Below are 27,185 nucleotides of genomic sequence, written 5' to 3' on the forward strand. Positions count from 1 at the left end.
TGAGCACAACAACTCCAACAACCTGGCGCTCTACGGAGCGGGCGGCGGAGGCAGCACTGGAGGCGGTGGCGGCGGCGGCAGCGGGCACGGCAGCAGCAGTGGCACTAAATCCAGCAAAAAGAAGAACCAGAACATTGGCTACAAGCTGGGCCACCGGCGCGCCCTGTTTGAGAAGCGCAAGCGGCTCAGCGACTATGCGCTCATCTTCGGCATGTTCGGCATCGTGGTCATGGTCATCGAGACCGAGCTGTCGTGGGGCGCCTACGACAAGGTAGGCTTGTCCCCTTGCCCACCCTCCGGAGGCGCGGCACCAGGTGTATGGGATTGGGCACTAGAGGGAACCTTCCCCGGGACGATCGGGAGCTCCCGCCGGGACAGCGACCGCGGCTAGGACGCCAAGCCCTGGTTGGCTGGGCGGCTCGGAGAGACCTTTCCGCCTGCCGCCGAAGTTCTCCAGGCGCTGAGAGTGCCTGGCGCGTTCAGGCACAGTAAACAAGTTGGGCAGTTGTGGGGAAAGCTTGCGTATTCCTCTCCCGGTGCTCGTATTTAGGAGGCCAGGTGCTTTTAAATTGCAGCGCAAGTCTGGAGGAGTTTCCTCCCGGGCTTAACCGACCAGGTTCTGCGAATCAACCCTAGATGGTGCAGCCTGAGTCCAAACCTTGAGGCTAAGCGGGAGGCTCCCAGTTGTGTGCGCTCGTGGAGCTTGGTTTTGAATAGCCCGCTCCCCGGGCTCAGGACCTCTGGAATGGGTTCAAGTCTACTCGCAGGGCACACAGACCCTCGTGGCCTGGAAGGTGGTTAAAAGTAGTCTTTTCTTAAACGTCTTCTTCCTGTGTTGCAGGCGTCGCTGTACTCCTTAGCTCTGAAATGCCTTATCAGTCTCTCCACGATCATCCTGCTCGGTCTCATCATCGTGTACCACGCCAGGGAAATACAGGTAATTCAGACTCTGCTTTTTATCAGTGACCCACCGCCAGGCAGTCAGCCTGAGGGGAGAGCAAGAAAGCAGGGGCTTTCCCAAGTGCTCATTATCCTGGCCTGAGGAGACTGAAGACATGTATTCCGTTCGCATGTCAGCATATGACCTACTCTTTCAAGAAGTTAAAGCAAAATAAGGCAGTGAAGCATGTTTATACAGTAGTTTCTGGGATGTACTTCTTGAATTATTAAGATTTGCCCTATTATCTTTATGTAGTTCCACTTCGTATCAGTCACATTTGTTTTTCTTAAAGCCAGTTATATATTGTTTTTAATCTGTATAGTAAATGTGTGTTCTTTAAGACATTATTTGTTATTGCGGAGGTTCATGTCCATCTGTATGTCTCCGACAAAGCAGCATAAAGAAGAAAATAGGTTTATTATGTTAATAGCCAACTGATATAAACATTAAAAAGCTCTAAATCTTTCCTGTATTCTCCAACATTTCAAAAAAGTTGTAAAAGTTTAGTTTATAGATTCTGTATATCTCTTAGCTTAATAGATATTTAGCTATGGTCACTAAATCATTTTTTAAAACGTCATTTAAAAGCTCTGGCCACTGCCCTCATGAGCTATCTTAATAGGAAGGTGTTGACATTTTTCAAATCCAGCTAGGAGTTCTGCTATTAGATTTGGCTGCTACTGACCATACCAGAAAACAGAAATTTTGGCTCCTTTCGTCACTTGCTGTAGCCCATAATCAAGGAAACATTAAGGTTGGTGAATTAAAATAACTAGGTATTTTCCTAGTTTTGAATCATTACAAATACATATTTTTTGATTTCTTTGAGTCATTGGTAGGTATTTTTAGTGGGATTAGGAAACTTTCATATTCAGGCTCCCTTTGAATTTAAGACATTGTAGGAAATGTGATATAATTTGATATTATTTTAAATTAGTAATTAGCAAACACACCCTTGCTTTAAAACAAAACAATTTTAATATTTGCCCAGATGAAAAAAAGATGTGCATAACCTCAAGTGAAGGAGAAATTACTTCATTTTGCATTTATATTTTCTAAAATTTGGAAAAGTGCATTTTGAAGGGATAAAGGTAGAGAACGAGAATTAGAACAAAAATGAGAATGTTTGGAGATAAGTAATAAACTGTCCTGGCAAAACAAGGCAAAATACATTTGAATTTTGTTATTTAAAAATTTACATAGATCCATGTTTAATTCAGTCCTGGTGATGGTACCCTTTTGAGATTCTTTCAGATGTTTTCAAGTGATACTGAAATTTCATTTAAACATTATAAATGTATCTTTTCACGTTTACCTGAAGAGTAGGCTGAGCTGGCTGGAACAAAACTGGTCCTTTGACTCAGTTTACAGACAGTTACCTGAAGTCAGAGTGGTGAGTGCCTTGCCAGATCCCTTAGCCAGAGAGGACAGTGCTAGAATAGGCCTGTCTCCCCGATTCCAGTCCACAGCCCTTGCTGTGCTTGGCTGCTTTTGCCAAAGCCCGGAAACATGGACATTGCTTTATGTGCAACTTCCCTCTACCTCCAAATGTTGTTATATGAGTAGGGTCATGCTTCAGAGATTACTCTAGAATGTTCTAGTGTATTTTTAAGAATCGAGTGACTTTAAACATTTTTTTGCTTGTAAGCCAAAGTAGTTTTACTTACCACACCGTGGAATGCTCCCTTGCTGATTTTTATTGAACATCACCTTTCCTGGTATTGCCTGTTTCATCTAGAAAGGACACAGCTAAACAAGCATTTATGGGGAGGACATTTGCTGGTATTAACATTAAGAACAAAGTGTCTTCTTGAAAACACTGACTTTTTAAGAATTCTTGGGGAATTTTTTAAAATACCTCAAAAGAGTTTTAAGAGGAGCTGCCAAATGTTAATCATGCATCCTAAAAAAAGAAATAACAGAGTTCTTAAAATTTACAGAAGCTAATAAAAATCCAGGAAATTTTATTTGTATGGATTATTTCATGCCTGAAAATGTTCTCATTGTTAATTTGGACTATTTGTCTTACACCAATGTCTCAATATGTTGGATAGGTGAGAAAAATGACAAGATTGATTTTGGTGAATAAACAATGAAGTTCTTTACTGTTGGATGACATAACATTACAGAATGTTAAATTTTTTAAAGTTGAGTTTATTTGATATGATATATGGTCTCTGCTAAGCCCATCACACTATTATTTCAAAATAGGTGCTTGGATAATATCATTTTGTTACTTTGGATGATGCCATTTTTATGCTCAGTATTTTGTCTAGAGGGATTTTTCCTCCCTCAGGATTAATTGCTAAACTTTCATACAAGATTCTTTGAAAAATAAATAAAATTGAAAAATGACCAAATTAATGTGAGGACACTGAGCACTGGAAGTCAAGAACCAGAAAAAGCAGCAGTGTTCTAATTTGTCCAAAGAAGAGTCTCAGCGATGCTGCCAGACTACTTCACTCTGAAGCTCAGTGGAGCAAGTGCACAGGCTCATGTATATTCATGGAAAATGGCAAATTGTGCCCTTCTTTTTAAGTTATTGATGTCACCACACTGGGTGTACTTCTTTCACAAAAGCTTTTAAGTGAATGGGCACCTCTCGGTTTACTATAATGAGTTTTAAATATATTGCCCTATCTTTGAGGACCAAATGCATGTCCTTGAATGTAGCGTATAATCTAACATGAATGACATGGTATGACGACTGGGTAGTAGCAGCTAGCTGGTTTGAGTTTCTGGTGCATGATAGGATTTCCTGCTACATTCAGGAAAAGTAAGCAATGTAGCTGATATTCTGGCTCTCCCTCCACTGGAATTATTTAATGAAGCTCGGGGAGGCCCTGACATTTTCATGGAGAACCTTGGAAAGCAAGGCAGTGTGACCTTTTATAAAATGTTTACACACACACTGGCAAAATAAAATGGTTCAGGTGAGTCATGGGCGGAAGTGCTTGGATTAAAATAGTGTGTTGGGGAAGCTTTGTAAGAACACAACTCAGTAAATTTAAGCTTTGGTGTCATTTTTTTCAGTACCACAGACAGCTCAAAGCACCAGTCCACACAGCTTTTTCATTTTACTAATTTTACTCCCTGTGAACAAAAAAATCACTTTTTATTTTTCTGAGAGAAAGCTTATATAATAAAATCAGATTGTGGAGGTTGTTTAGCTAAGTAGATATTGTACTTTTTCAAATTGACATTTAGCCTTGCTTTCTCTATTCATCAATAAAACCAAAAAAATGTGAATGAATAAATAGATACATAGGTAAACTCTAACAATATCCTGTGTAGCCCCACCTCCTAACAAAGGAAGAATACTATAGGGATTTTTTTTTTACAGTTTGGAAAGGGTACTTGATACCAAATAAAGAGCTTCCGCACCTCATATCTCATGTCAAATAACAGGAAACATGGAAGTGTGATTTCTGTAACCTTTCTTTTTGTTTCCAACTTGCAGTGGCGTTTTGAGATATTACTCTGGCAGAATATCTATAAAGCAAAGTTTAAATACTAATATCTTCAATATCAGAAAGTTTGAGTGTAGATTTCACTTAAGTTTTTTTAGATGTATTATACTATCATTTTTCTTTTGCAAGCAATTTTTAATGGAAATTGGCAAACACTAAAGATTCCAAACTGGGAAGGAAAGCCCCTTGGGCTGTTAGCTGGTTTTCCCAGTTCTTAGGGGACTTGAAAGAATAAGTTCTACACTTTAATTAGAAAACATTTTTCTTTGTTTTTCTTTTGAAGACAGTATAACCAAATAATGAATGATATTAGGAAAATATTCTGATCGTTTTGGTATCTTGCAATGAGGTAACTAATGCATCTCTTTCAAGTTAGTTTTTCAGAGATGCACTGTATACATCAATAACTGGAAGAACAGGAACTAAGATAGTTCCTCATTTGTACACCAGGGCCACACAAAGGAAGGAGTGAGGGCAGGGACCCTAGCAACTTGATGTTTCCTGGCCTGGCTGGGTAGGGGTGATTCCTCACCACTGGGTAGATTCCGTGGCTTGTCTTGTAAAGGCCAGGAGTGAATACTGGCTTTCCCTCTTCACCAGGGAGCGAATAGATGGTTTTGGACCAGGCAGAAAATACTACATAGTTGTTACTCTTATTAACAAAATAGCAGACACACATAGTGAAGGTAATTCAAATAGTAAAGAATAGTTTAAAGTAAAAAGGGTAGTCTCATTCTAAATACTGTAGTCTTGTCAGAGGTGACCACTTTAAGTGTTTTTAATTGTGTATATCTGTCCAGAATTGCAAAAATATGAATTTATATTGGACTTTTTTTTCTCATCAGGACAGAGACCTAGCTTGTTCTTCTTTTGCAGCTTCATATTTTATTGTTTTATGAATTTCCTGTGGATTACGTTGACAGCTCTGTGCTGGGAACTGATAGGAAATTTGGAGTTTTCTAGGCTTTTGCTGTTACAAGCTATGCTAAAATGAATATTCTGTGCATTCATTTTCAATCTGAGTATATGTAGGATAAGTTTCTGGCAGGAAAATTGCTGAATCAATATTAGGGCTGAATGCGTAGCTTAGTGGTGGAGCACTTGCCTAGCATGCAGGAGATAAGGAGTTGATTGCCAAAACTGCAAAAAGAAAGACAGCAAAAATCTATGTATATATGTAATGTATCTGTGTGTATGTAGTATATGTATGTGTTTACGAGTAGCCTTCCACCAAGATGAGAATTTATAGTCTCTGCTCTCTTACACCATTATTAATCATGGATATAATGAAAAGGATTTTAAAAATTATGTTTGCCTGGGCAGAGCTCATGATTCTGTAGGCTTGCCTGTATCTAATTGATAATACCTAACTGTATAATTTGCTGACAGTTGAATAATTATGATAAAGCTGTGGTTAGAAGTACATACTTGCCACATTTTTATTATTTTAGTTAAGAAAGTTTGGAGGAAGTTGGGAAAGATGAAGGAAGTTGAAACTTTAGAGGATATGATCTCCATTGGTTTTATTTTTAGGTCTCTGCTGTATCTCTGAAGTAGATGAAAGTATAACAACACATTAACTGTGAGGCTCCAGGAGACCAGGAATAGAGCTTGCCTGAGCTGCCCTACTGTGTGGTGTTGGCATACTGTGTGCTGTTCTCCTCAATGACTGATGTCTTCGCCAGCAACTTCTATATCAGTAGTAATGAGGCTTTCAGGCCTTTTGACTTCATATATGCATTATAGTAACAAAATCACTCAGGACTAATTTTCTCAGCCTGCCTGTGTAAAGATCTCTGCATTATTAATAGGTGTGACTCTAAATAAAGTGATCCTGGTGTTTTTACAGAGCAGCATCACTAATGAATGGAGAGTGGAACTTTGCATTTACCACAGGGGGTTTGCATCCCATTTCTGGACACGTTTGGTACAACTGGAAGAGAAGGGCATTGAGGGCTGTGACCATCCCAAACCACAGCTGGCAGGGTGGACGGAAAGCCTGAACTGATTTAACTTCTAGGATGTTGCATTTGGCTAGGGTGTAAGGTGGTTTTGTGGGATTGTTAACAGAGGGTTTTTGCTCACTAGGAAATACAGTGGTACCTTGTTCATGATCTTAATTTGTTCTGCAGATTTGGAATAGATGGCCACATTTGTGCTTCTGTGGGAAAGACGGTGACGGTCATGTTTGTCACCGTTGTAGTTTGCAAACAAAAACAAATTTTGTCAAACGCTTCTGTTTGTGAACCAAGTTATTTGCAAAGTATTCGTGAACTGAGCTACTACCATAATGTGATACTTACTAACCTGTGTGAGGGTATTTCAACTTGAAATGCCTTAAGAATTCTATTTATGAAACTAGAAACTACATGGAGGGTGCGGATCTAGTCATCTGCCCTAGTCTCCATCCAGCACAAGAATGCCTTTGGTGTAGTCTTGGCTAAAAGCCACACAGTTAGTGCTTGAACCTTCTTCCTACAAGGCTGTCAGTTATATCTGTAGACAGCTCCTACTTTTAGGAAGATTTTATTTATGTTGAGGTGAAGTCTTGTTTTAACCCTTCCATATTGAACATTTACAAGGCTCTTGAGCTCTGCAGATTCACTGAGAAATAAGATGGTGTGGCTCCTTCCCTCTTACAGCTGGTAGTTTAAGGAAGTGTGGTTAGGGAGAAAGAACATCAAGCACCAAAGTCATTGGAAGTTAAATGCCAGGATGGGGATAAAGAGGACTGAAAATTGGTGCTGAGGCTGGTACACATCTGGCAGGAGGATCAGGGGAGGGCTGTCTGGGGAAGTACCATTTAGACTGAGACAGAGAAGAAAAGAAGTGCCAGTATTGGTAGAGTCTGGAATAAACCTTTGCAAAGCCCTGAACAAATTTACTGTACAGATGGGAGCATACCAGTGTAGACCAGGAGCAGAATGGTACCACGTAGGGTGGGAGGCGGTCACGCCGATTCCTGTAAGGAAGTTGTGGAAACTTGGTAAGGATTTTGGACTTTCTTCAAAGTACAGTGGGAAAGTCATTGAAGAGCAGAGGGGACTTGTGATCCAATTTTTTTTAATACTCTAAGGAGATTGATGTGTAGACTATGAAGAGGCTCTTGGCAAGCTGTTGAGAGAGGGAAAATGCTCTCTGGTCTTGGGTAGTGGTGGTGAACTTGAGAAGTGAGATTTGAGACCCACTTTAGAGACAGGATGGGCTTACTCATGGATTGTGAGTGTCAGGCAATAGTGAGGGTCAATGTAAAAATGAGCTGGGGGTTCTGGCTAGACCAACTGAGTGTAGATAAGGCAGAGGGGACTCAAATGGAAGAGGAGGCCATGCAGTCACCAGTTTGCTTCTGCAGAATGTATTTGAAATGCTGCTGACTGTGTATGAGAATCTAAAGTTCAGAGGGAAGATCTGTACTGGAAATTTAAATTTAAACTATTTAAACACACAGGAATTGATCAGATCACTGACTGAGATTAGAAAAACGAGAGGGTCAAGAATCCATCATCTTCTTGTATCTAAAGATCAAATGAAAGAGGACTGAGAGGGGGGTGGGGGGAGAGACAAAGATATGGACAGACAGACAGGAACTAATTGCCCCGAAAGTTCAGGAGGCCACAAGACAGTGTTGTGCCAAGGAGGAGGGCACCATACTCTGTTGAAGGCTGCCAAAGGTTGTTAATAGGGATACAGAAGTGCCTTTTAGATTTGGCAAATTGAAGGTCATTGCTGACCTTGATGAGCAGTTCTAGTGGAGTGGTGAAGAAAGAAGATGAAGTGTAATTTCTAGTGTAACAGAATAAATTGATTCTTTCACAGGATCACAGAGCAAACATTTAAACATTGCTTAGGTCCTTTTCAATGTCCTTCTAGTTAAATAGCCCCAGTTTCTTTTAATATTTCTGATCAGACTTTTTATTCTTGTCACATTTTTGTGGACTTACTCCATTTTGTTGAATTTTCTTTTTAAATGAGAAATCAGAAATATACCCAGAACTGCCAGATAGGATCTGCCAATGGTTATCTCTATTCATAAAAATGTTGTATTATACTGCCTGTTGTTGATCTGGAATGATCACGGCTTTACACAAACTGTTGCCAGCTGATACTTGTATTAAAATTGTTGCTGGTCTCAATGTGTGCCACTACATTTGATAACCCTGTTAAATAGCATTTTGGTTTCAGACCAGCATTTCAGCCTGTCAGAATTGTATGAGTCTTAATTTTGATGTTTATTTGATGAACACTTGTTTAGGTTTGGAAAGCCTCATGTATGGATGATTTGTAGGAATACCAGGGCTGTATAGATTCCAGATCGGTGCTAGATTCTGTTCCAGAAATATGGTCAACATTAGTGACTCTCAGGCAGTGTTCATGCTTGTCATTTACACATGCAGCTCTTCTTACCTAGTTTTGTGGCTGGAAGTTTGGAAAATACCTTTGGAACCCATGCCAACAGCCTGAGTTAGGCAAGGTCAAGATCATAAGTAGACCCTCTTTGTTGTTCACCATCTGCTCATCAGTGATACTTAGTATAGCCTTTCAAGTAATAGTAACTCTATGAACTCCTTTAGCCCGCCCCATTTCTCTAGTTTTTCTATAAGATCATCATGAGGACCTTGCTAAAAGCAACAATATCATCATCTCCCAGCCTATAAATAATATCTAAGAAAAGTATAAGACTGATTTGCTTTTAAATTTAAACATTATAAACTTCATGACCTAATGCCTTTTCTCTTAAAATTTTTTCCCTCCCAGCCGGGGATTTAGCTCGGTGGTTCCAGCGCCTGCCTCACAAACACAAGGGATTGAGTTCAATCCCTGGTACCAAAAACAAACAAACAAAAAACAAACAAAACAAAAAAAATTTTCCCTTCAGATTATTAAATGAGTAACTATTCATGTTAGAAAATTTATATAATATAGGAAATATAAACGAGATGATAAATTAGACCAATTGCATTACCCTAAGATGATTATTCATATTATAGGTACTTAATGACATGGTATTTGCGGTGTATCTGTATAAAGACATTTTGTATTTTCATATAGTTATCACTTTTCCCTTGCCATGAAATGTCCTTAGTAACTATATTTTTTCCCACCATGTAGGTGGCATCAGTATAATTATTTTCCTTATGTTTAGACACATAACAACAGTTAGAAATAATTTGAAATGTTTGTTTAAAATCTTGAAATAAATTCAGAGTATTTAAAGTAGCTGTTATAATGACTACCATTGGAGATGAGCTTGTTTTTCTCAGCATCTCTGATGATTTCCTAAGGATAAACTATCGAGCAAAATTGTTGAGTTTAAGGCTATTATTTAACACAGTTGATAGTGTGTAAAATTGTCCTCTCACAAGTTTCTCACTCTTTTTTTTATGGAAGTACTTATAATTCGCTTCACTCAGTAACCCATGTGGTGGTTTTTCTGGTGTGTTTAGGCCCATGTACTAGCTATAATTTTGAATTTTGAATTTTGCTAGCTAGAATTTTGAATACTCTGCTGTGTAAATCTGGGAAATTGCTTCTCTGTAGTTTCCTATGCTTTGCTGTTTTTCTATGATCTTGATTTTAAAATATTGGCTAACAGCTTTATAAAAGGGTATCCATGTTTAATACTTAAAATTTTACATAATATGAAAGCATTATTAGAAGATAACTTGGCTCCTAAAATGTTCCCTGCTCCTTTGTATGATGGGAAGGTATTAAAAACTATAACTTCTGAGGTTTTTCTCTGTAAACTTTCCTGCTGAGCAGAGCAGTGATACTCTATGTTGAGTTGTTTACCATTTTTGCAACAGAGCCTCATGGCTTTCTGCAGTGCCTCTGGAGCCAGTCTGTCTGGGCTTATTCCCAGTTCTTCCACTAATTAGAAGTGTGACCTTGGGGAAGTTACTATGTATCTCTGAACTTCAATTTCTTTGTCTGTAAAATGGGAGTTACAGAGCACTTCTTTCATCTAGTTGTTATAAAGATTAAGTGAGTTTAAAAAAAAAAGATTAAGGGAGTTAATAATATATAATGAAGTACTTAGAATACTGCCTGAAATGTAGAGAGGGCTGTTGATAGGTCATCTGGCTGTTGTTCACTGTTTGAGAGTTTATTGGGGTGCAAGGGGAGGAGTTACAGCCCAGACACTGTGGGCTTTGACAGGGCACCGAAAATGGTCAATATTTGAACAGTGTTCATTAATTTAATAACATCTTAGTGTGTGTGTGAGAGACACTCCTATATTTTTAAATGAAAGCTTTTGATCTCTACTAAACACCTTTTTTTTAAACAAAGTAAGTGTAGATTCTGTGAGGAAGTTGGCTATTGTAGGAAGCAAGTGATCTTTTTGACGGGTTCAAAACTGTAAATAAGTGTTGAAGTGCTATGATATGGCATCCTGTTCTTTCAAGATTGCGACTTTTGTCCATAATTCCGCCCCAGGTATGGCTTCCAGCTGGAGGGTTGGCCTTTCCTGATGTGTATTAACTCCTTCAGAGCTTACAGCTGAATGCAGATCCTGATCACTAATTAGGACCCTGGTGACTTTAAGCAAGGCTCTCTGAAAAATAAGTAAAGGGAATTAATTTGGATAATGGAAAAACCTGGTATTGAACTGCTGCTGAAAGGGTGAGAGATAGTAAGCAGCTAAGACTGTAGATAAATTGCTGCCCTCAGTAGCCCTCCTGTCTGTACTCACCTTGGAGCCACAAGTTACTGAAACACAAAGTTTTTTTTTTTTTTTTAATGAACTAGGTGTACTTCTCTTGAGAGCTTGTTTACATAGTATGCTATCACCCTAGCTTGAAGTACAACTATCTGAAGATGTGGAAAAGTGTGTAGCTATATGATGAGTAAGTAGTATTTCAAAATATTCTTGGAAACATGATAGGTTCACTTTTTAATCAAGAAGTTTTCATTTTCTCTTTTTTTTATTTTGAATGTTCATTAATTGGGTCCATATTATGCCGGTCTCTGGTTTTGAACAATGTGTTACTGTTGCAATAGTTTGGGACTTTACTTTTTGAGTTCATAGGACACACTGGGATTTAGATGTCACAGATTTTTTGACATGTCGATCAGTTCTAATGTCCAGAATTCTATGTTGATAATTTGTTCTTTGATTTCTTGAATATTCTGAGTATTTTTACTCAATTATGTATTTTTACTTAATGTCTATTATGTATTAAAACAAGATTGTTTCCAGGTAATTTGACTAAATGGACATGTGTATGAAGCTTTTCTTTGTTTGGTTTCTGAGATTAGTCTTCTTTTTGGAAGCTCAAGTTCCAAGGTAATTCTTTGCAAATATTTGTATATTTTGAAATGAATATCCTGAATGTTTGGGAGAAGGCAGAAAGAAATATGATAGTTTTGACCTTGAATAACAGTTTTCTTAGACTAGCGTCCATTGTCACAACAGTTAAAAACTATATGGGTATTAAGCTTTCTGATTTTTTAACAAATGGTTGAAGTATATTATATGCTAGCACTGGATTAGTTTTTATGGTCACAAATTATTTTAAAGTATTGAAAAATAATAATTAGGCTATTTGTTGAAGTTGTGTGCATATGTTATGTCCAAGAGACAGCTGTGAGGTTTAGAACAGTTACTTAATGCTTTTTCAAAGGTATACCTAGTACTATATGTGTGTGTGTGTGTGTATATATGAAGTATATTATATGCTAGCACTGGATTAGTTTTTATGGTCACAAATTATTTTAAAGTATTGAAAAATAATAATTAGGCTATTTGTTGAAGTTGTGTGCATATGTTATGTCCAAGAGACAGCTGTGAGGTTTAGAACAGTTACTTAATGCTTTTTCAAAGGTATACCTAGTACTATATGTGTGTGTGTGTGTGTATATATATAAAACTATATTTACATGGACTTAGCTATGGAATTTTAAGACAAACTCTTGGCTTTTCAAAATGTCATAGGTCAGTTTTCATATTGGTAAATCTTTCCATACTTGGACAGAGTTCTCAATCAAACAGCAAGAATTTATGTATCTGAGGATATATTTAGTTATATATGTTTTAGTTTAGACTTCAGTGTACTACTTAAACCTATTGCAAATTTTGTTTTGTTTTGTTTTGTTTTGTTTTGTTTTGTGTTTTGGTACTGGGGATTGAACTCGGGTCCTTGCGCTTGCAAGGCAGGCCATCAAACTGCTGAGCTAAATCCCCGATCCCCTATTGCAAATTTTAATACCATTGTTGAAAAATATTCTGAATTAGAATTTTTTAGTCAGGGACCTCCCCATTCTATGTCAGTATTGGAAAGATTAATGGTATGTGTTTGAGTAGACTTTCAAAATTTAAGCAATAATAATATAAATATCTCTCATGCTTATTTTTGAGGAAAAAATTACCAGCATCATTGTGTTCATGGATAGAAGCTATTTTTTAATTTCCTTTATTTGATATTAATGAGTTCTTATAGATTTTTAATGTCATTTACTAAGGGTGCACTCATTCTTTTGTATTCTTTTTTTCTTTCCCTTCTGCATATCAGTTTTACACAGTTTGCTTTATCCCTTTTGACAACTATTCCTATTTTTCAGTTGATGAGTGTTGGCCACATTCTGCCTTGTGTCCCGGAATATGTCCCTTGGGTGTTCTTTACATTGGGAATTCAGATTTGTTCAGTCATTGACATGTTTTCCGTCTTGAAAACTTAGTTGGATATTGTGTACACAGATTGCTTCGGTGGTATCTATTTAGAAATAATTTCTCCATTAAGTGTGCCTCATCATAGTTTTATACAACTAGCCAAAAAAGGATGTGAACCTGTGTTTAGGGTTCAATCCCTTGAGCCCATGTGGAAACATGTTGCGCAGAGAATGGTCAGCGGGCAGCCTGTGCCTGCAGTGTTTACCTACAGCAAGAGGGCTTCTCTGCACCATTGTGTGAGAGCACAGGAGGCCATAGCAAAAGGGCGCATGAGGAGGACAGGGGCAAAGTTTGTGTTCATGACCCAGAGGAGGACATGTTGCCACATGGGAACAAAATTCCACTAATGAGAAACGGCAGGGTTGGGAGATGGATGAAGTGAAAGCGATGGGCTCAGATCTCTGTGTAGTGTGCTGTGCCTTCATTCCCAGGCTGAATGCAAATTTTTGTTAATTTGTTCATGTTTCCTCTCTCCTCTGCTGGTGTAAATGTTCACTTGTGCATTCATAGTGAGGTTCAATTATTGTAGTTGATTTTTCCTTTTTTAAATTTATAATCAGATGCTACACATCTAGTCTTCTTCACCAAAAAAATAAAAAGAACTGGTTTTTAAAAATCAGCTCACGGACTTTATGTTGAAATTGTTCAAGTTCTTCTGTGGGGAGCTTATCCTCTGCTAGTGTTCCAGGCCCCTGCTGGGTGTGTTTTCATAACCCCTCAGTTTTCAGCCTCCCCTGCCTTATTTTCACTTGGGAATATTCTGGGGCGACGCATGCTGTGTTTTGAGACTTCCAGCCATGTCAGGATTCCCTGTTTGCCCCTGGTCCTGATGGACTTGTGGAGGTTGTGATGATCTCTAACATGCTTGGATTTGTCACCAACAGCGGGAAGAACAACATGCATAAACATAACCTTTTCCAGTCACAGTGGATCTTGTCTGTCCCTTGTATTTGTCTTTATTTTAAATACTAAGAGTTTATGTAGCCCTTTTGACTCTGAGCAGCACTATGGCTGTGGGCAAGAACAAATGCTTTAAGAAAGGCGGTAAAAGGGAGCCAAGAAGAAAGTGGGTGATCCATTTTCTAAGAAAGGCTGATATGACATTAAGGCACCAGCTATGTTCAATATAAGAAATATTGGAAAAAAACACTAGTCACCAGAACTCTACCAAAATTGCATCTGATGGGCTCAAAGGTCATGCGTTTGAAGTGAGCCTTGCTGATCTGCAGAACAATGAAGTTGCCTTTAGAAAATTCAAGCTAATTACTGAAGGTGTTCAGGGCAAAAACTGCCTAACTTCTGTGGTATGTTTCTACCCATGACAAAATGTGTTCCATGGTAAAAAAATGGCAGACTATGATCTAAGCTCATGTTGATGTCTAGACTGCTGATGGTCATTTGCTTTATTGCTTCTGTGCTGGTTTTACTAAATAGTGGAACAGTCAGATACAGACCTCATAGCTCACCACCAACAGGTCCTCCAAACCCAGAAGATGATGGAAATCATGACCCAAAAGGTGAAGACAAATGACTTGAAGGAAGTGGTCATAAATTGATTCCAGACAGCATTGGGAAAGACACAGAAAAGGATGGCGAGTCTAATGATCCTCTTCATGTTGTCTTTGTCAGAAAAGTGACAATGCTGAAGCAGCCCAAGTTTGAAATGGGAAAACTCATGGAGCTTCATGGTGAAGTAGTAGCTGTGGAAAAGCTACTGGAGATGAGACTGGAGCTAAAGTTGAACAAGCTGATGGACATGAACCGTCAGTCCAAGAGCCTGTTTACAATCCAGATTTTGTAATAGTGATAAATAAAATCCTATTTGAGATGGAAAAATTTTTTTTAACAGTTTATGAAAAGCCAAGGAGTCACTGCTTGTAAGCGGTTGATGCCACCTGTCACTATCCAGCACTATCCAGCAGGGTATGGACAGCCACAAACCCTTGGGGACAGTGTAGGAGAGGCCAGATAGACACTTTCCATCTGAACAGCAGCCAGGGCAGCAGCAGTGAGGAACCTTGATTTTGGATCCAGACAGAATTGTATTAGAATGGGCTTCACTCTGTGTGACCATGAAAATGTCACCACCTCAGCCTCATTTTCTTTATCTGTAAAATGAAAATGATTCTGCCTTTCACTAGATTATATCGAGATTTCAGTGAGCCAGTGTTTATGAAGGACGAGTTTGGTACTTGGCACATCTTAAGTGGTCGATTAATATTAATGCTTTTTAAAAATTCTTCTGCTGTTTTAATTAGTAAGCAAATACTATGGCCTTAGCATGGAAGCAAAGCTTACCTTGTACTCTAGGCGGTTCAAAAGTTGGGGTCAGTAATGTTTCAAGGCAGCTAAGCCAAGTTTTGATTAAGAGTCGTGTGGAGCAGAAACGGAAAATCCTTTATTAATCAGAGCAAAGATTGACTGTGGGCCGAACTGTACCCCCAGACGAATCTGGCATACCTGTTTTTAAAAATAAAGTTTTATTGACACACAGCGATGCTCAGTTAATAGGTGTTGTATATTGTTTCATTTATGCTTCACTAGCAGAACTGAGTAGTTGCAGCAGAGCTCATATGGCAGGCAAAATTTAAAAAAAATACTTTCTGGTCCTTTGCAAAAAATGTTTGGTGACTCCTGAGTTAGAGAAGAGGGTGGTTATAAAAGGCAAGCAGAAACATGCCCAACAGTGTTTCTTCTGCCTTTGTACCAAGATATTTTATTCTTTTTTTAAAATTTAAATTGAATTTATTGGTACATTTTAGGTATACAGTACAGTTACATTCATTACTGGGATCTTGTACCTCTACATGACAGGTCTTGGTTCTCATTTTTTCCCCTTGTCCCCACCCTCCCTTCACTCCCTCTTCCCCTCCCCACCTACAAACACTTTCATTCCATTTTTACATTTTCTCACATTTTTTAGGTGTAGGGACAATGAGAAGGGGAGGGGAAGGGGAATATTTTATTCTTTACTGTGAAATTTTTGGTAGATAGAAGTTCAGGTAGAGGCAGCCTGGGGAATGGAGACTTCTATAGATTTAAGACCTCACTATGGCCCAAAAGTTTGGCCTTCCTTGGAGACCCGGCCCTTGTGGGACTGAGATGAAATTGCATGGTAGAATGGTAGTGGTTGGTGCTTCTGGAACCATGGGGTTTGGAATCATTTTCAGGGAGTCCAGTGAGAAGAAACCAGCCACATCTGATTTCTGAGACTGTGTAACTTAGTCCTGGAGAAGCCAGGCATCTCCAGTTGTAGTTTATGATGTTTTGTGATAAATCATGTGGCTTTCCTTGATCCAGTAGTCTGATTTTCTTACACTCCTAAGAAAATATTTTATCTAACCCTGTACTTTTTCTTTTTTTTTTTTTTTTGGTCTGGAGTTTGGCTGCATATATAATATATTGTTTTGCTTATATTTTTGCTAGTAATTAAAGATGTATTTAATGTAGATGCTCTTTTCAGTCCTACAGGGTCCTAGTTCAGCATGTCCATGACAACCTTTTCATCCCCATCCTATACCACTACCCTGCAAGGACTTGTGACCTCTTCTTACATTTGCTATTAGGACGGGACTCCCACTTCCTACTGAGGACTCCATTTGGGGGCATGTTTGAATTTTCTTCTGTCCCTGAAGCTCATCTTCCTGCCTTCCACTCTTGGGACAGTTGCTCTGTCTTGTGGCTACTTCTTCCTTAGAGTCCTTGGTGTCACTTCTGCCTTTTGCTCATATGTGCACCTCCCAAAACCTCATTCTAGACTCTGACTCTTCACATGCCCTTTGATAGATTATATTTAATGGGTATTTTATATACTGTATTATGTAGTAGACTATATAACATTATATATTATATAATGTATATATAAGATACTAATATATAAATATATATTTATATTTAAATGTATAAAAATAATATATGATACCATGTACTACACATGACATATACTGTGTATTTTGTTTGCTTCTACGATTTTATTTTTATAGTAGATTTAGTATTTTTTTAAGCCAGCTCACTTCTTTTAGCCTTCCCCTTAAGTGACAGTATCCATGAAATTAAGGATTATATTACAATTGCCTGTACTTTCTAATACAGAGTAAAGTAAGACTGTAAACCACCTGTAGACTAGCTTCGTCTCAGGAACTGGTAAGGTTTCTTTTGGGAATGTCCATCTTGGTTGTTGCCTTTATTGCTTTCCACATGCATTAATGTTTCCTGTGTTTCTGCTTGGACAGCTGTCCCCTCCCTGTACTTCTTCCTGATGCTTCGTTCTCCCCATTGCTGCAAGAGCGTCTGCCCCAAACAGAAACCTGATTCTGTCACAATTCCAAGCTGATTCCCTGGCTGCCTGTTGTTTCAGGGTGGCAGTTGGTAATGTAGATTCCTCTCAGGGGCTCTCCTGATGTGGTCTCTGTCTAGCTGTCAACTCCTTTCATCCCTGTTTTTCTTCTCAGATCCACCATTTCTTTCTCCAGCAGAACTGAGTTACTTGCCGTTCTCAACAGATATCATACTTCCCATGCCTCTACATCTGGAATACCTTTTCTTCTTTATTTCCCAAAGACTGGTGCATCCAAATTTATTTCAAGAATGTTTTCTCTGAGGAAGCCACCTCTGTCTAACCCTACCACCCAATGTAGCTACTCACATTTTTGAAAAAAATAAATTTTATCCACCCTGCAGTTTAGCACAGAGATAAAATAACACCAGAGTGAAATGGAGCAGGATTCAAATTGGGGTTTTTCTAACTTCTGACAGCCTTTAATATTTCTCAACTTAAGTTTCTCATCTATAAAAGAGGAGAAATAGGGCCCACCTCACATAGCTACCATGGGGCTTAGTGCTTAGTCCACTGTGCTTATTGGACACGTAGTAGTCACACAGACTACAGCCTGGTGTTGTGTTTACCTTTCTTAATCCTGTTCACTGTGATCTTTGTTTCTCCTATCCCAGGGATGAGGAATCATGGGGCTTTTGTTAGGATGGCAGGACTTTGGGGCCACTGGGGTGGGAGAGGGTGAAATGCTTGGTAAACATGTGGCCTTTAGGGGGCACTAATAGAAGCCATTATTAGAATAGCTTTTATCAGACTATGTCTTCCTCAGTTGTCAGCTAAGGACAGACATTGTTTCTGATTCTGCTGCACATACCTAGAGCTGAGCTGTGCACTGAACAAATGTGAAGGGGCTGCATCTGCAGTTTTGCGTGGTGCTGCATAGCAGCCACCTAAACGGGCCCCAAGTCTCCACCTGTGCAGTGGGGATGACCACCCCTGCTCTTCCTTCTCAGTTTGCCGACTGATAAGGATATGTATAAAATAACTTATCTTTGAGGAGTAGGTGTGGAAATAGAGTTGTCTTAGTTACTTTTCTTGTTGGGACAAAATACCTAACACCCAAAGGTGAAGGAGAAAAGGTTTATTTGGTTTAGTTTGTAGAGGTTCCAGTCCATAATCAGCTGGCTCCAAGGCAGGGTGGCACAACAGAGGAGCATTGCAGATGTGAAATGGTCCATGGCAAAGCAGGGCAGGCAGTAAGTGTAAGGCACAAGTGACACACTACACCTTCTTCTGTCCTTTATATTTTTATCCAGGTTACCCACCCTTAGGGAAGGTAGCACTAAGTATGGGGAGCCTTTAATCCTACCTAGAACTATTCCAAACCAATCAGTGGACTGATTTAGTAATCACACACTCTTGATCCCAGTATCACACGCTCTAGATCCAGCCACCTCTGAGAAAGCCACACCTATGAGTCTTTGGGGGCACATCTAGACACAAGCACAACACTGGTATACGTATCATAGTTTAATGTGCCTTTAATGTAAACTTTCTATTCTTTTGTACTTTTCTGTTATAATGTTCAGCATCACTAAAGAAATTTAGCTTTCCAAACTATTTGAATTTGACATTAAATTATTAAAATGAGAAGAAAAGTTCAGGTATCTTTGGTTAAAATTATATCTGTATAGTTGTTTCTATTCTTTACAGCTGTATTGAAAGAGATATTTAATTTGCATGGAAGATTTTTCTAGAAGTGTGAAATGGCTGTGTCCAGCACGTTGCTGCTGTGCTTGTGAAGTGTTGGTAATTGTAGGGGTCATCACATCAAGGGCTCTCATAAGTGACAGTTAGCTTTCAATATTTCTGCTCATATTCCAGGAGACAGAAGGTTCCTCTTTGGGCCTCTCTTCCCATTCAGGATAATCCTAGTGTCTCCTACTGTGACTGTCCCCTTCTACTTCTTGATTTTGACAGAATTACCCTCTGCCTTTTTAAGCAAATCTCAATCACTACCACTTCTGTGAAGCCTGGTGCAGTTATGTCATTGCATTCTCTTCCTATCCTGAGCGCTGTGTGTGTGTGTGTGACTGGTTCTGTGTGATTGAGTGTGTAAGCCTCCAGGAGTGATTTTCAGTGGATCGGGTTTACCTCCCTAAGGGCAGTCACATGTCTTTTTGACCCCCAGACTGCAACATAAATTGCAGCATTGTGTGCTGCCACCCAGTGCTGTTAGGGCACTAGACAGGGTGGGGCAGAACAGGTGTTGATTCTCATGTGTTACTCACATTCTTCCCGAGATGGTACCAGTGCCAAGACAGTGGTCAGCAATGTTTGAGGTCAGGAAGAGGCCAGTTTACCTATCTGTTCATGCTCATATTGTTTTTAAACTTGGAACATTCACAGATCCAGGCAATTATATTTACAAGAGAGGTTATTTTATTAATAGGCAAGACATAATGTTCTTGCCTGTAGATAATGTTTCCTATATTTTAATCATGGCTAGGTTTTGAAGCATGGTTGTACAGTGGGTGCCAGCTCAGAAGACCTTGGCACATGCTTCCTTTTTGTTGTCTTTGATTGTTGTTCTGCAGGGCAGTTCTTGTCTTCTGTGGCTCATCAAATGAGTGTTCCAGCTTTGTGGTTATTCTTATAGGTTACCATCTCTGGCATCTATTCTCTAACTCCCCTGACAGCTGCTACTTCTATGATCCTTTCTATGACATAACCACTGGAGAGATTTACTAAATATATTTCTGTCTGTAGTAGATACACCCCAGCCTAAACCCTGTCAGAATTGGTCAGTGTATAGATATCTGGATAAGATAATTATTGCATTGGGGAAAATATTAAGTCTCATCTTATGTTTATTCACATGTCCACATTTATGTTCTGTGTGCCAATTTGACAGCATTAGGAGGCTTGGTGACTACTTTGAAGCCCTTGTCATAGATACCTCTTTTTCACAATGTTAGTGACAGAGCAAAGCTACCTAGGACAGCTTTCCCTTCATCTTTGGAGGCAGGAGTTCTCTTGCCTTATGAGAGATCTTCACTCCCCTTGCCCATGTGTGTAGTTTTCTACCACAGAACAAACAGCTTGATGAGATTTGCTCTCCTTGGCTCTGGTCAGATGTCCACACTTCCCTGGAAACCAGACATGACAAGGATTAGCTTCTGGCTTTTGTTAAACCCATGTTGTTGGGCCTGTTCATGCTCAGAATTTCTCCCTGAGCTCTTTGTGTTTAATTTCATGTCCCTAGTTTATGCAGTTGTTTGAGTGAATGTGTGATCAATGTGTGAAACTTCTTGAATATAGCAAGATGAGGTTAATAGAACAAATGAATATCTCAGAAAAGTGTTTTTTAATTTGCCCTGGTGTTGCACTATTATAACTTAATCCTTAAGCCATTACTATAACCGTTTAGTGGAAGAACAGCTCAGTTTTATGCAGTCATGTGAAGATTTTTTTTCTAGTTTGTTCTGTTTCTAAATTTGACCCTGTGGCCTATGTGGCTCTAAATGTGTAGACCTGGTGTTTTCTTATTGTACTGTCATGCATATAGGATTTGGTGCATCTCACAGATACTAGATATGGTGGCAAAGTTAATAATGAGAAAAAAGTGATCTGTGAGCTAAAAGACTGACTCAGGAAAAGTGTGATCTGAGGAGGCAAGGAAAGATGTTAGAAGACATTAATAAGACATTAATAAGCCCCATTTAATTCTTTTGAGTAGATATATTACAAGGACAGAAAATCACCAAAATGTATGACTAATGTAGAAAATAATTATTCAGTATAAAGAAAAGTCAAATTTTTAACTTCATGCTTTATGACTATTTTTTGAAAAGTAAAATAATATGTATTAAAATAAGATGTATCCTCAACCTTCTGTGAGAAAACAGTGCGCTAAGTACATTAATTACATTGTTTCATTTCATCTAAATTGTAATTCTCATTTTGCTAGAGATTAGCAAAGGTAAGAATCAATTTTAGATCTTCTGATCTGTCACTTGAAAGGCTATTTAGTTTTTTCCCTTTTAGCAGCTGGACCGTTACTGTTAGGCATGATTTTACCTGGAATGTTTTAGAAAATTGTACCATTTTCTACTAAAGTTATGACTATAAAATAAAGTAAATCCCTCTTAAAAACTTACAACGTTCGAACATTTGGTTTACTTTAATAAAGATGAGGGAGATAGCTTCCTCTGAATCTTATATTACCACATTTGATTCAAGGAGACTGTGGTAGAACAGTCTTTATCCATAATTAATTGTTCCATAAAATATGTCTTATTTAGTCTTTTTCATTTGTCTCTAGGGATTGTTCAGAGAGAGCCACAGTAATGGGATAGAAGCCAATACTCAATTATCCATGAAGCAGAGGGTAGGAAGGAATGCTGATCAGTAGCATCAAATCTGGATGTGTCTCAGTCTTTGCCATAACTGTTTCACACTGGGGTGTCCATCCTAATTCCTTAATTCAGGTCCAGCAGCTTCTTCTCCGACGCACTTGTCTGTTATAGCCCCATTCTTGACCAAACTAAGTGGCCTCGTAGTTCAAAGACAGTCTCTGATTACCTCTGTAATGATACTAGATGTATTATTCTACTTGCATATGCTCACACATCACTTTACATAGCTTCTGTCGACTGAACACAGTGTTGAGAATAATTATCTATTCCACAGAAAAGCTACACTGGATTGATTAACAATGAATGCCATGACTGTAGGAGGGGGAAGTCAGCGGCATCCTGTATATCACATATTTGCTTCCCTTTCCTACCTATTTTAAAAGTGTGATTTATGTTCACTGCTCTCTGCAAAACAATTATGAATCCTTAACTGAAGAAGCTACCCAGTTTAGTTTTTAATCACGAAAAACACTAGTCTTGGCTGTTTTCTTTTACATGTACAAATTTGTCCTGGTCTGAAAGTTTATTTCAGTAAATGTGCAATGAATTGGGTGAGGTGAAGTGTACTATCTTATAACATTGAAGGCCTGTGGATGTGTCATCCCATTTCGTTTTTGTCAAAATTGGTGCATCTGAAGATTGAGTGACTTGTGTGCCATGTGTCTTTCCCCTTCCTGCCTTTACTGTATTTTTCCTTTATTTTCTTTCATCTTTTTTCCTATTCTTTCATCCTTCCCTCCCTTTTGCTTTCTACCTTTTCTTTTTTTTTTTTTTAACAACATTGAAAGATGTTAGTCCTTGGTCACTAAAACCTTAACTTTCTTATTGCACTGTTACGTATTTAAAATTTACAAATATACATTTAGGATAGTTTGTATGACTGACATCAACTGTGGGAAGCAACTTCCATGCCTGTAGTGTTGAATACTCTGTAAGAAAAGCCAAATTCCTTCTTTTGGCCTATAAGATTCTTTTTGTTTTCATCTTTCTCATCCCTTTGGCCTTTTGTTCACTGACAACTTGAACAGGTTCACAAACGTGATTTAGGACTGTAGTAACTTGTTTGGAGAACCAAAGCTGGGCTGGTTATTGAGGTTTCTACACCTTTTTGTAAGGTGCACCTTAAACCTGTGCTATAACTTCCACCCATCTGCTTTTGGGTTCAGGTCAGGCATCTTCTGTCTTTTCTTGACCCTCCAAACTGCCACAGTTGTCATCCTATAATTACTAGCATCCTGCAACAATACTAATACCAGTATACAGTATAATATATGAGCACAAAACAATTATTGGAACAAGTATTATTATCTCACTGAAGAAAGTGAAATAGAGAGGGGTTGAGTGATTTCCCCCAAATCACACTACTTGAGATTGATGAAACTTTTTCAAGGATAATTTTTATTATTGATCTACACAGATTTTTCCCCCCTGCATTATGAACATTTTAATGTCATAGGCTATTTCACTGATGCCTGTGTTTCTGTTATGATACAGGCTCAAAATAATTGTTCAAATAAATTTGATGAGTTCTTATTTATAATAGACTTACCCAGTGTTTCTTTTACTTCTCCAGACTTTACAGTATAGGAATATATAGCAGGCCGGGGATTTAGCTCAGTGGCACTGCGCCTGCCTGGCAAGTGCAAGGTCCTGAGTTCAATTTCTAGTAGAAGAAAAAAAAAAAGAAGAAGGAAAAGGAAATACATAATACATAGCACACTGATCTTCCTGCTTTAATTTCCCTCAGCTTTTTGTAAATTGTTTGCCAATTTAAAATTTGTGTATTAAATCCCCCTGTTTTTGACAGTAGCCTGGTTTTGAATTTAATGTATTCAAACAGAGTACGGACTTTAAAAATTTGTGATATCTGAATGATTAAGTCAAGACTTATTTCTCTCAATCTGTATGTTTCTAATATGAGCAACTATGGACTATAAGGAGGCACAATGCTGTATAAGTCCAAACAATGCTGTATAAGTTCAAGGAGAAGTTGGTTGAAATGTCAGTAAATATAGTGTGTCTGCCTCTTGAATTATTTTGCCATTGGATAGTTTCTAATTCTGTTTACTGTTTACTACAGTGCTGGTTGTTTAACAAATTGTTCTTTTTGACTGAGAATCCTCCTTAAGAAGTATATAGATTTCCGACATCCTTACTTTGTACATCCCTACATCTCTTTTTTAGGATTGCATACTTTTATGTTAGACCAGTGGGCAACCTTGAAGTACTTCCTGGATGTGTCATTCCTCATAGCATCAGGCATAGTCTTAGGAAAGAAAAATGGAGCCTCATTTATGTCCTTGAGAAAGCCAAATTTCTTTGTGGCTTCTCCCATCATTTCTTTCATGGGCACCAAGAAAGAACATTTAAAAAATTTTAAATCTAAAGAATACAAACTGGTAGTATTTATTAAAAATCATCCACGTTAGCACTGATGGCATGGTATTCCCATGTAAGTATTTAGAGTTAGTGCCTATGGCTTGGACTTAATTATAGGCCTTTCTGATTGTGACACATTTGCCACTTAATGTCTGTTTCGTGTTGTGTTGTTTTAAAACCTGGGAAGTAGCTATTAACATAACAATATGTAGTATCCATTAAATGGTAAAATAGAATGTTTTAAAAATGAAGTTTTTGGAATTAAATAGTAAGCTACAATTGAGTGCATTTTTGCTTAACCTTAGCTGTCATTGAACTAGTTTTAATGTGTTTTATAAATGCACCATTTTAACGAATTTCAAGTGCCTAGCTAAAAAGAAAAATTTTAAAAACTAACTAAAAAATTTTTCTTGGAGTTTTGTTCTTGGACTTTGGGCCCTTGTATCCCATGATTCTGGGGTGTATTCCCTATTGCCAAGACTCTGAGCAGTGGAGCTTGAGGAATGATTCTGGTGACTTTCTTCACAGCTTCCTCCTTGGTTTCAGCTCCAACTAAGCCTTTTGTTGTACAAGAGAAAGGAAAGAAGAAAGGCCCAATAGTTCATAACTGTGAGGGAGACTCTCAAAAGAGACTGGCATGTCAGCAGTGTTCCTTCTTAGAGGCTGTCAAACTTTTGTCTGTTAGAGGTTTTTTTTGTTTTTTCTTCCCATCCTTGCTTTTATTTTTCAAAAGACAGAGAACATTACTGCTGAAGTTGAAATACGAGTAGTCTTCATTTTCTTCCGAGTCTCATTATCCTATTGCTGTACATAGAGGAACCTGCATTAAGAAATTTGTGTGTATCTTTCCAGTTTACATTTTTTTATGTTCATTCAATAACAGTGTATTTATAAACAGTAGTATTTGTATCCTTGCAACTTCTCATAGATGCTATGCTGTACTTATTCTTTCACAATTTGCCTTTTTTTCCCCTACTCAGTATTGTTTTGCATATATAGTTCAGTTCATTTACACTTTTATGGCAGCTGTTATTTTATACCTTTTTATGACATTATTTTGAGCTTGTAATTTTTCCCCACTTATTTTCCTTTTCTTCCTTATTTTGAGTGATATAAAGATCTTTAAAAACTATTGAATTTGGTAGCAGTTTAGATGTTATATAATTTATATCTCTTAGGAATTAGTCTTAAGTATTTAGCAAATTTGTGTATCTATCAATGTTTAAACTTAATCAGAATTTCTATCCCTCTGCCCAAAACACCAAACCTTGGAGATAGTCATTCTGGCTTTGCCCTTTTATCTGTATTATTGATACATAGTATTTTATTCATGCCCTGCTTTTCAGTCTCTTCCAAATTAGTCATTATGAGTATATAAGCAATTTTAATTATTTGGGAGTAGTTTTTATTTAGTTTTGCAGATATTTTCTTGTTCATCTAGCTCTTTCCTTCTTCTTTGTTTCCATCCTGCTACAGCACATCGTTTAGCGGTCACCTCTGTTCTCTTGGTGTGTTGACAGTGTCTTTCACCTTTTCACAGAACATAGCCTCCTTCTGTCTAGACATTCAGACTGAACATTATTTTATTTTACTACTTTGAAATGTATCAGTTATTCCTCATCAGTTTTTATGTAACAATCTGCATAGAAATGCTTCTAGAATTTAGACATTAAGTATAATTACTAATAACACTGCCTTCAAAAAGAGATCGAGCTAAATTTTCTAGTCTTTGTTGAGGTCAGCATTGATATTTAGAAGATGAGGCTGCATTGTATGTTGACACAGTGATGTTATTTGTTGATTGAGGTATGTTATATTGTTTAATTTTTCATTTAATTAAGATCCATTTTTTTTCTCTCCTTGAGTTTATTGGTACATTTTAGGTATACAGTACAGTTACATTCATCATTGGAATCTTGTACCTTTACATTAAGATCCATTTGAGTTTTTAAGAGCCTTTGCTAATTTTTTGAGTGTATGTGTTGTATGTGTGTCTTTTCTGTCAATATTTCCTGCTACAAATGATTTAATAGATCTAATAACTTTTTTCCTTCAGTTACCTTCCCTTTTCCCTGTTTTAATTTTGTTTCTCCTTTAATGAAAGCTAATGCAGGAATCGGGGTTCCTTTGATGTTGTTACTGTCATTGTCTCTTCTTTCTAAAATTATTTTAAAGTTCTGAAGCCAATTTGGGTTCCTATCTCGGCCCTACATTTTAGTGCCAGATATCCCTGGCCAATTCCTTTACACTCTGAGCCTCAGTTTCTTCATCTGAAGAAGGGAAAAATAATTACATGCAGCTTCTTAAATGTGTGTTTTCTATGCATTAATATACATAATGGGGCAGAGGAGTCTCTGGCACCCTTGGCAAGTTAAGCACACTTTAAAACAGTTTTCAAATTCTATCTCAAGTACTGGGTGGAATGTGAGCTTCTGTACAATTAAAGTTTAAAAAAATGTTTCAGGATAAAGATATAATGGGGAGAAAGCCTAGACTAGGATGTAGTTTATTTCTGTTCCCACAGGGCATTGAATGTAACTGGCAAGATTATTTCAGTATTTGCTCCTGTCAGAGAAACAGGAGGTCCAAGGGCACCAGGGAGTAAAGATATGACATTGTAGAAATCATAATATAATTTGCGGGAAAGCATTAATTGCTTTGTAAATATTTGGTTTGCCTCCACCTTTTTAGGTCAGGCTGATGCCCTCATCAAATGATGTGAAGGCCAAAAGAATTGAACTTTAGCTTCAGATTTTTAGGTAACTCCTGGTGGTGACCTTGACCAAATTCTTTCAATTGTTTGTACATTAATTAGACTCTTACAAGGGCAAATGTGTTCATAAGTATGAACTGGCTTTTAGCTAGCTTTTAACTACTTAAAATAACTAAAGTGATGATAATACATTTTAACTATGTAGCAATATTATTACAATGCTTCAAATGAAAATACACAGGTTTTTCTTTTCACTCACTTTCTCTCTCTATATATAAAATATATATATTTATATATATATATAGAAAAAAATTTGTATATATA

General features: G+C 37.9%; 1 protein-coding gene and 1 pseudogene across 1 annotated transcript in view; both read left to right on the forward strand.

The window, feature by feature from the left end:
* The window catches only part of Kcnn2 (potassium calcium-activated channel subfamily N member 2), a 135,686-nt gene that overhangs the window by 1,309 nt on the left and 107,192 nt on the right, over positions 1-27,185 (forward strand). Inside the window, exons 2-3 of the mRNA XM_010614158.3 lie at positions 5-271; positions 842-937. Coding sequence (XP_010612460.1) covers positions 5-271; positions 842-937 — 363 coding nt within the window. The remainder of the gene's footprint in view (positions 1-4; positions 272-841; positions 938-27,185) is intronic.
* Positions 14,086-14,959, forward strand: LOC104855327 (annotated as a pseudogene).

This window comes from Fukomys damarensis, unplaced genomic scaffold (genome assembly GCF_012274545.1).
Source record: "Fukomys damarensis isolate Sample0158 unplaced genomic scaffold, DMR_v1.0_HiC HiC_scaffold_9, whole genome shotgun sequence".
NCBI classification, from domain to species: Eukaryota; Metazoa; Chordata; class Mammalia; order Rodentia; family Bathyergidae; genus Fukomys; species Fukomys damarensis.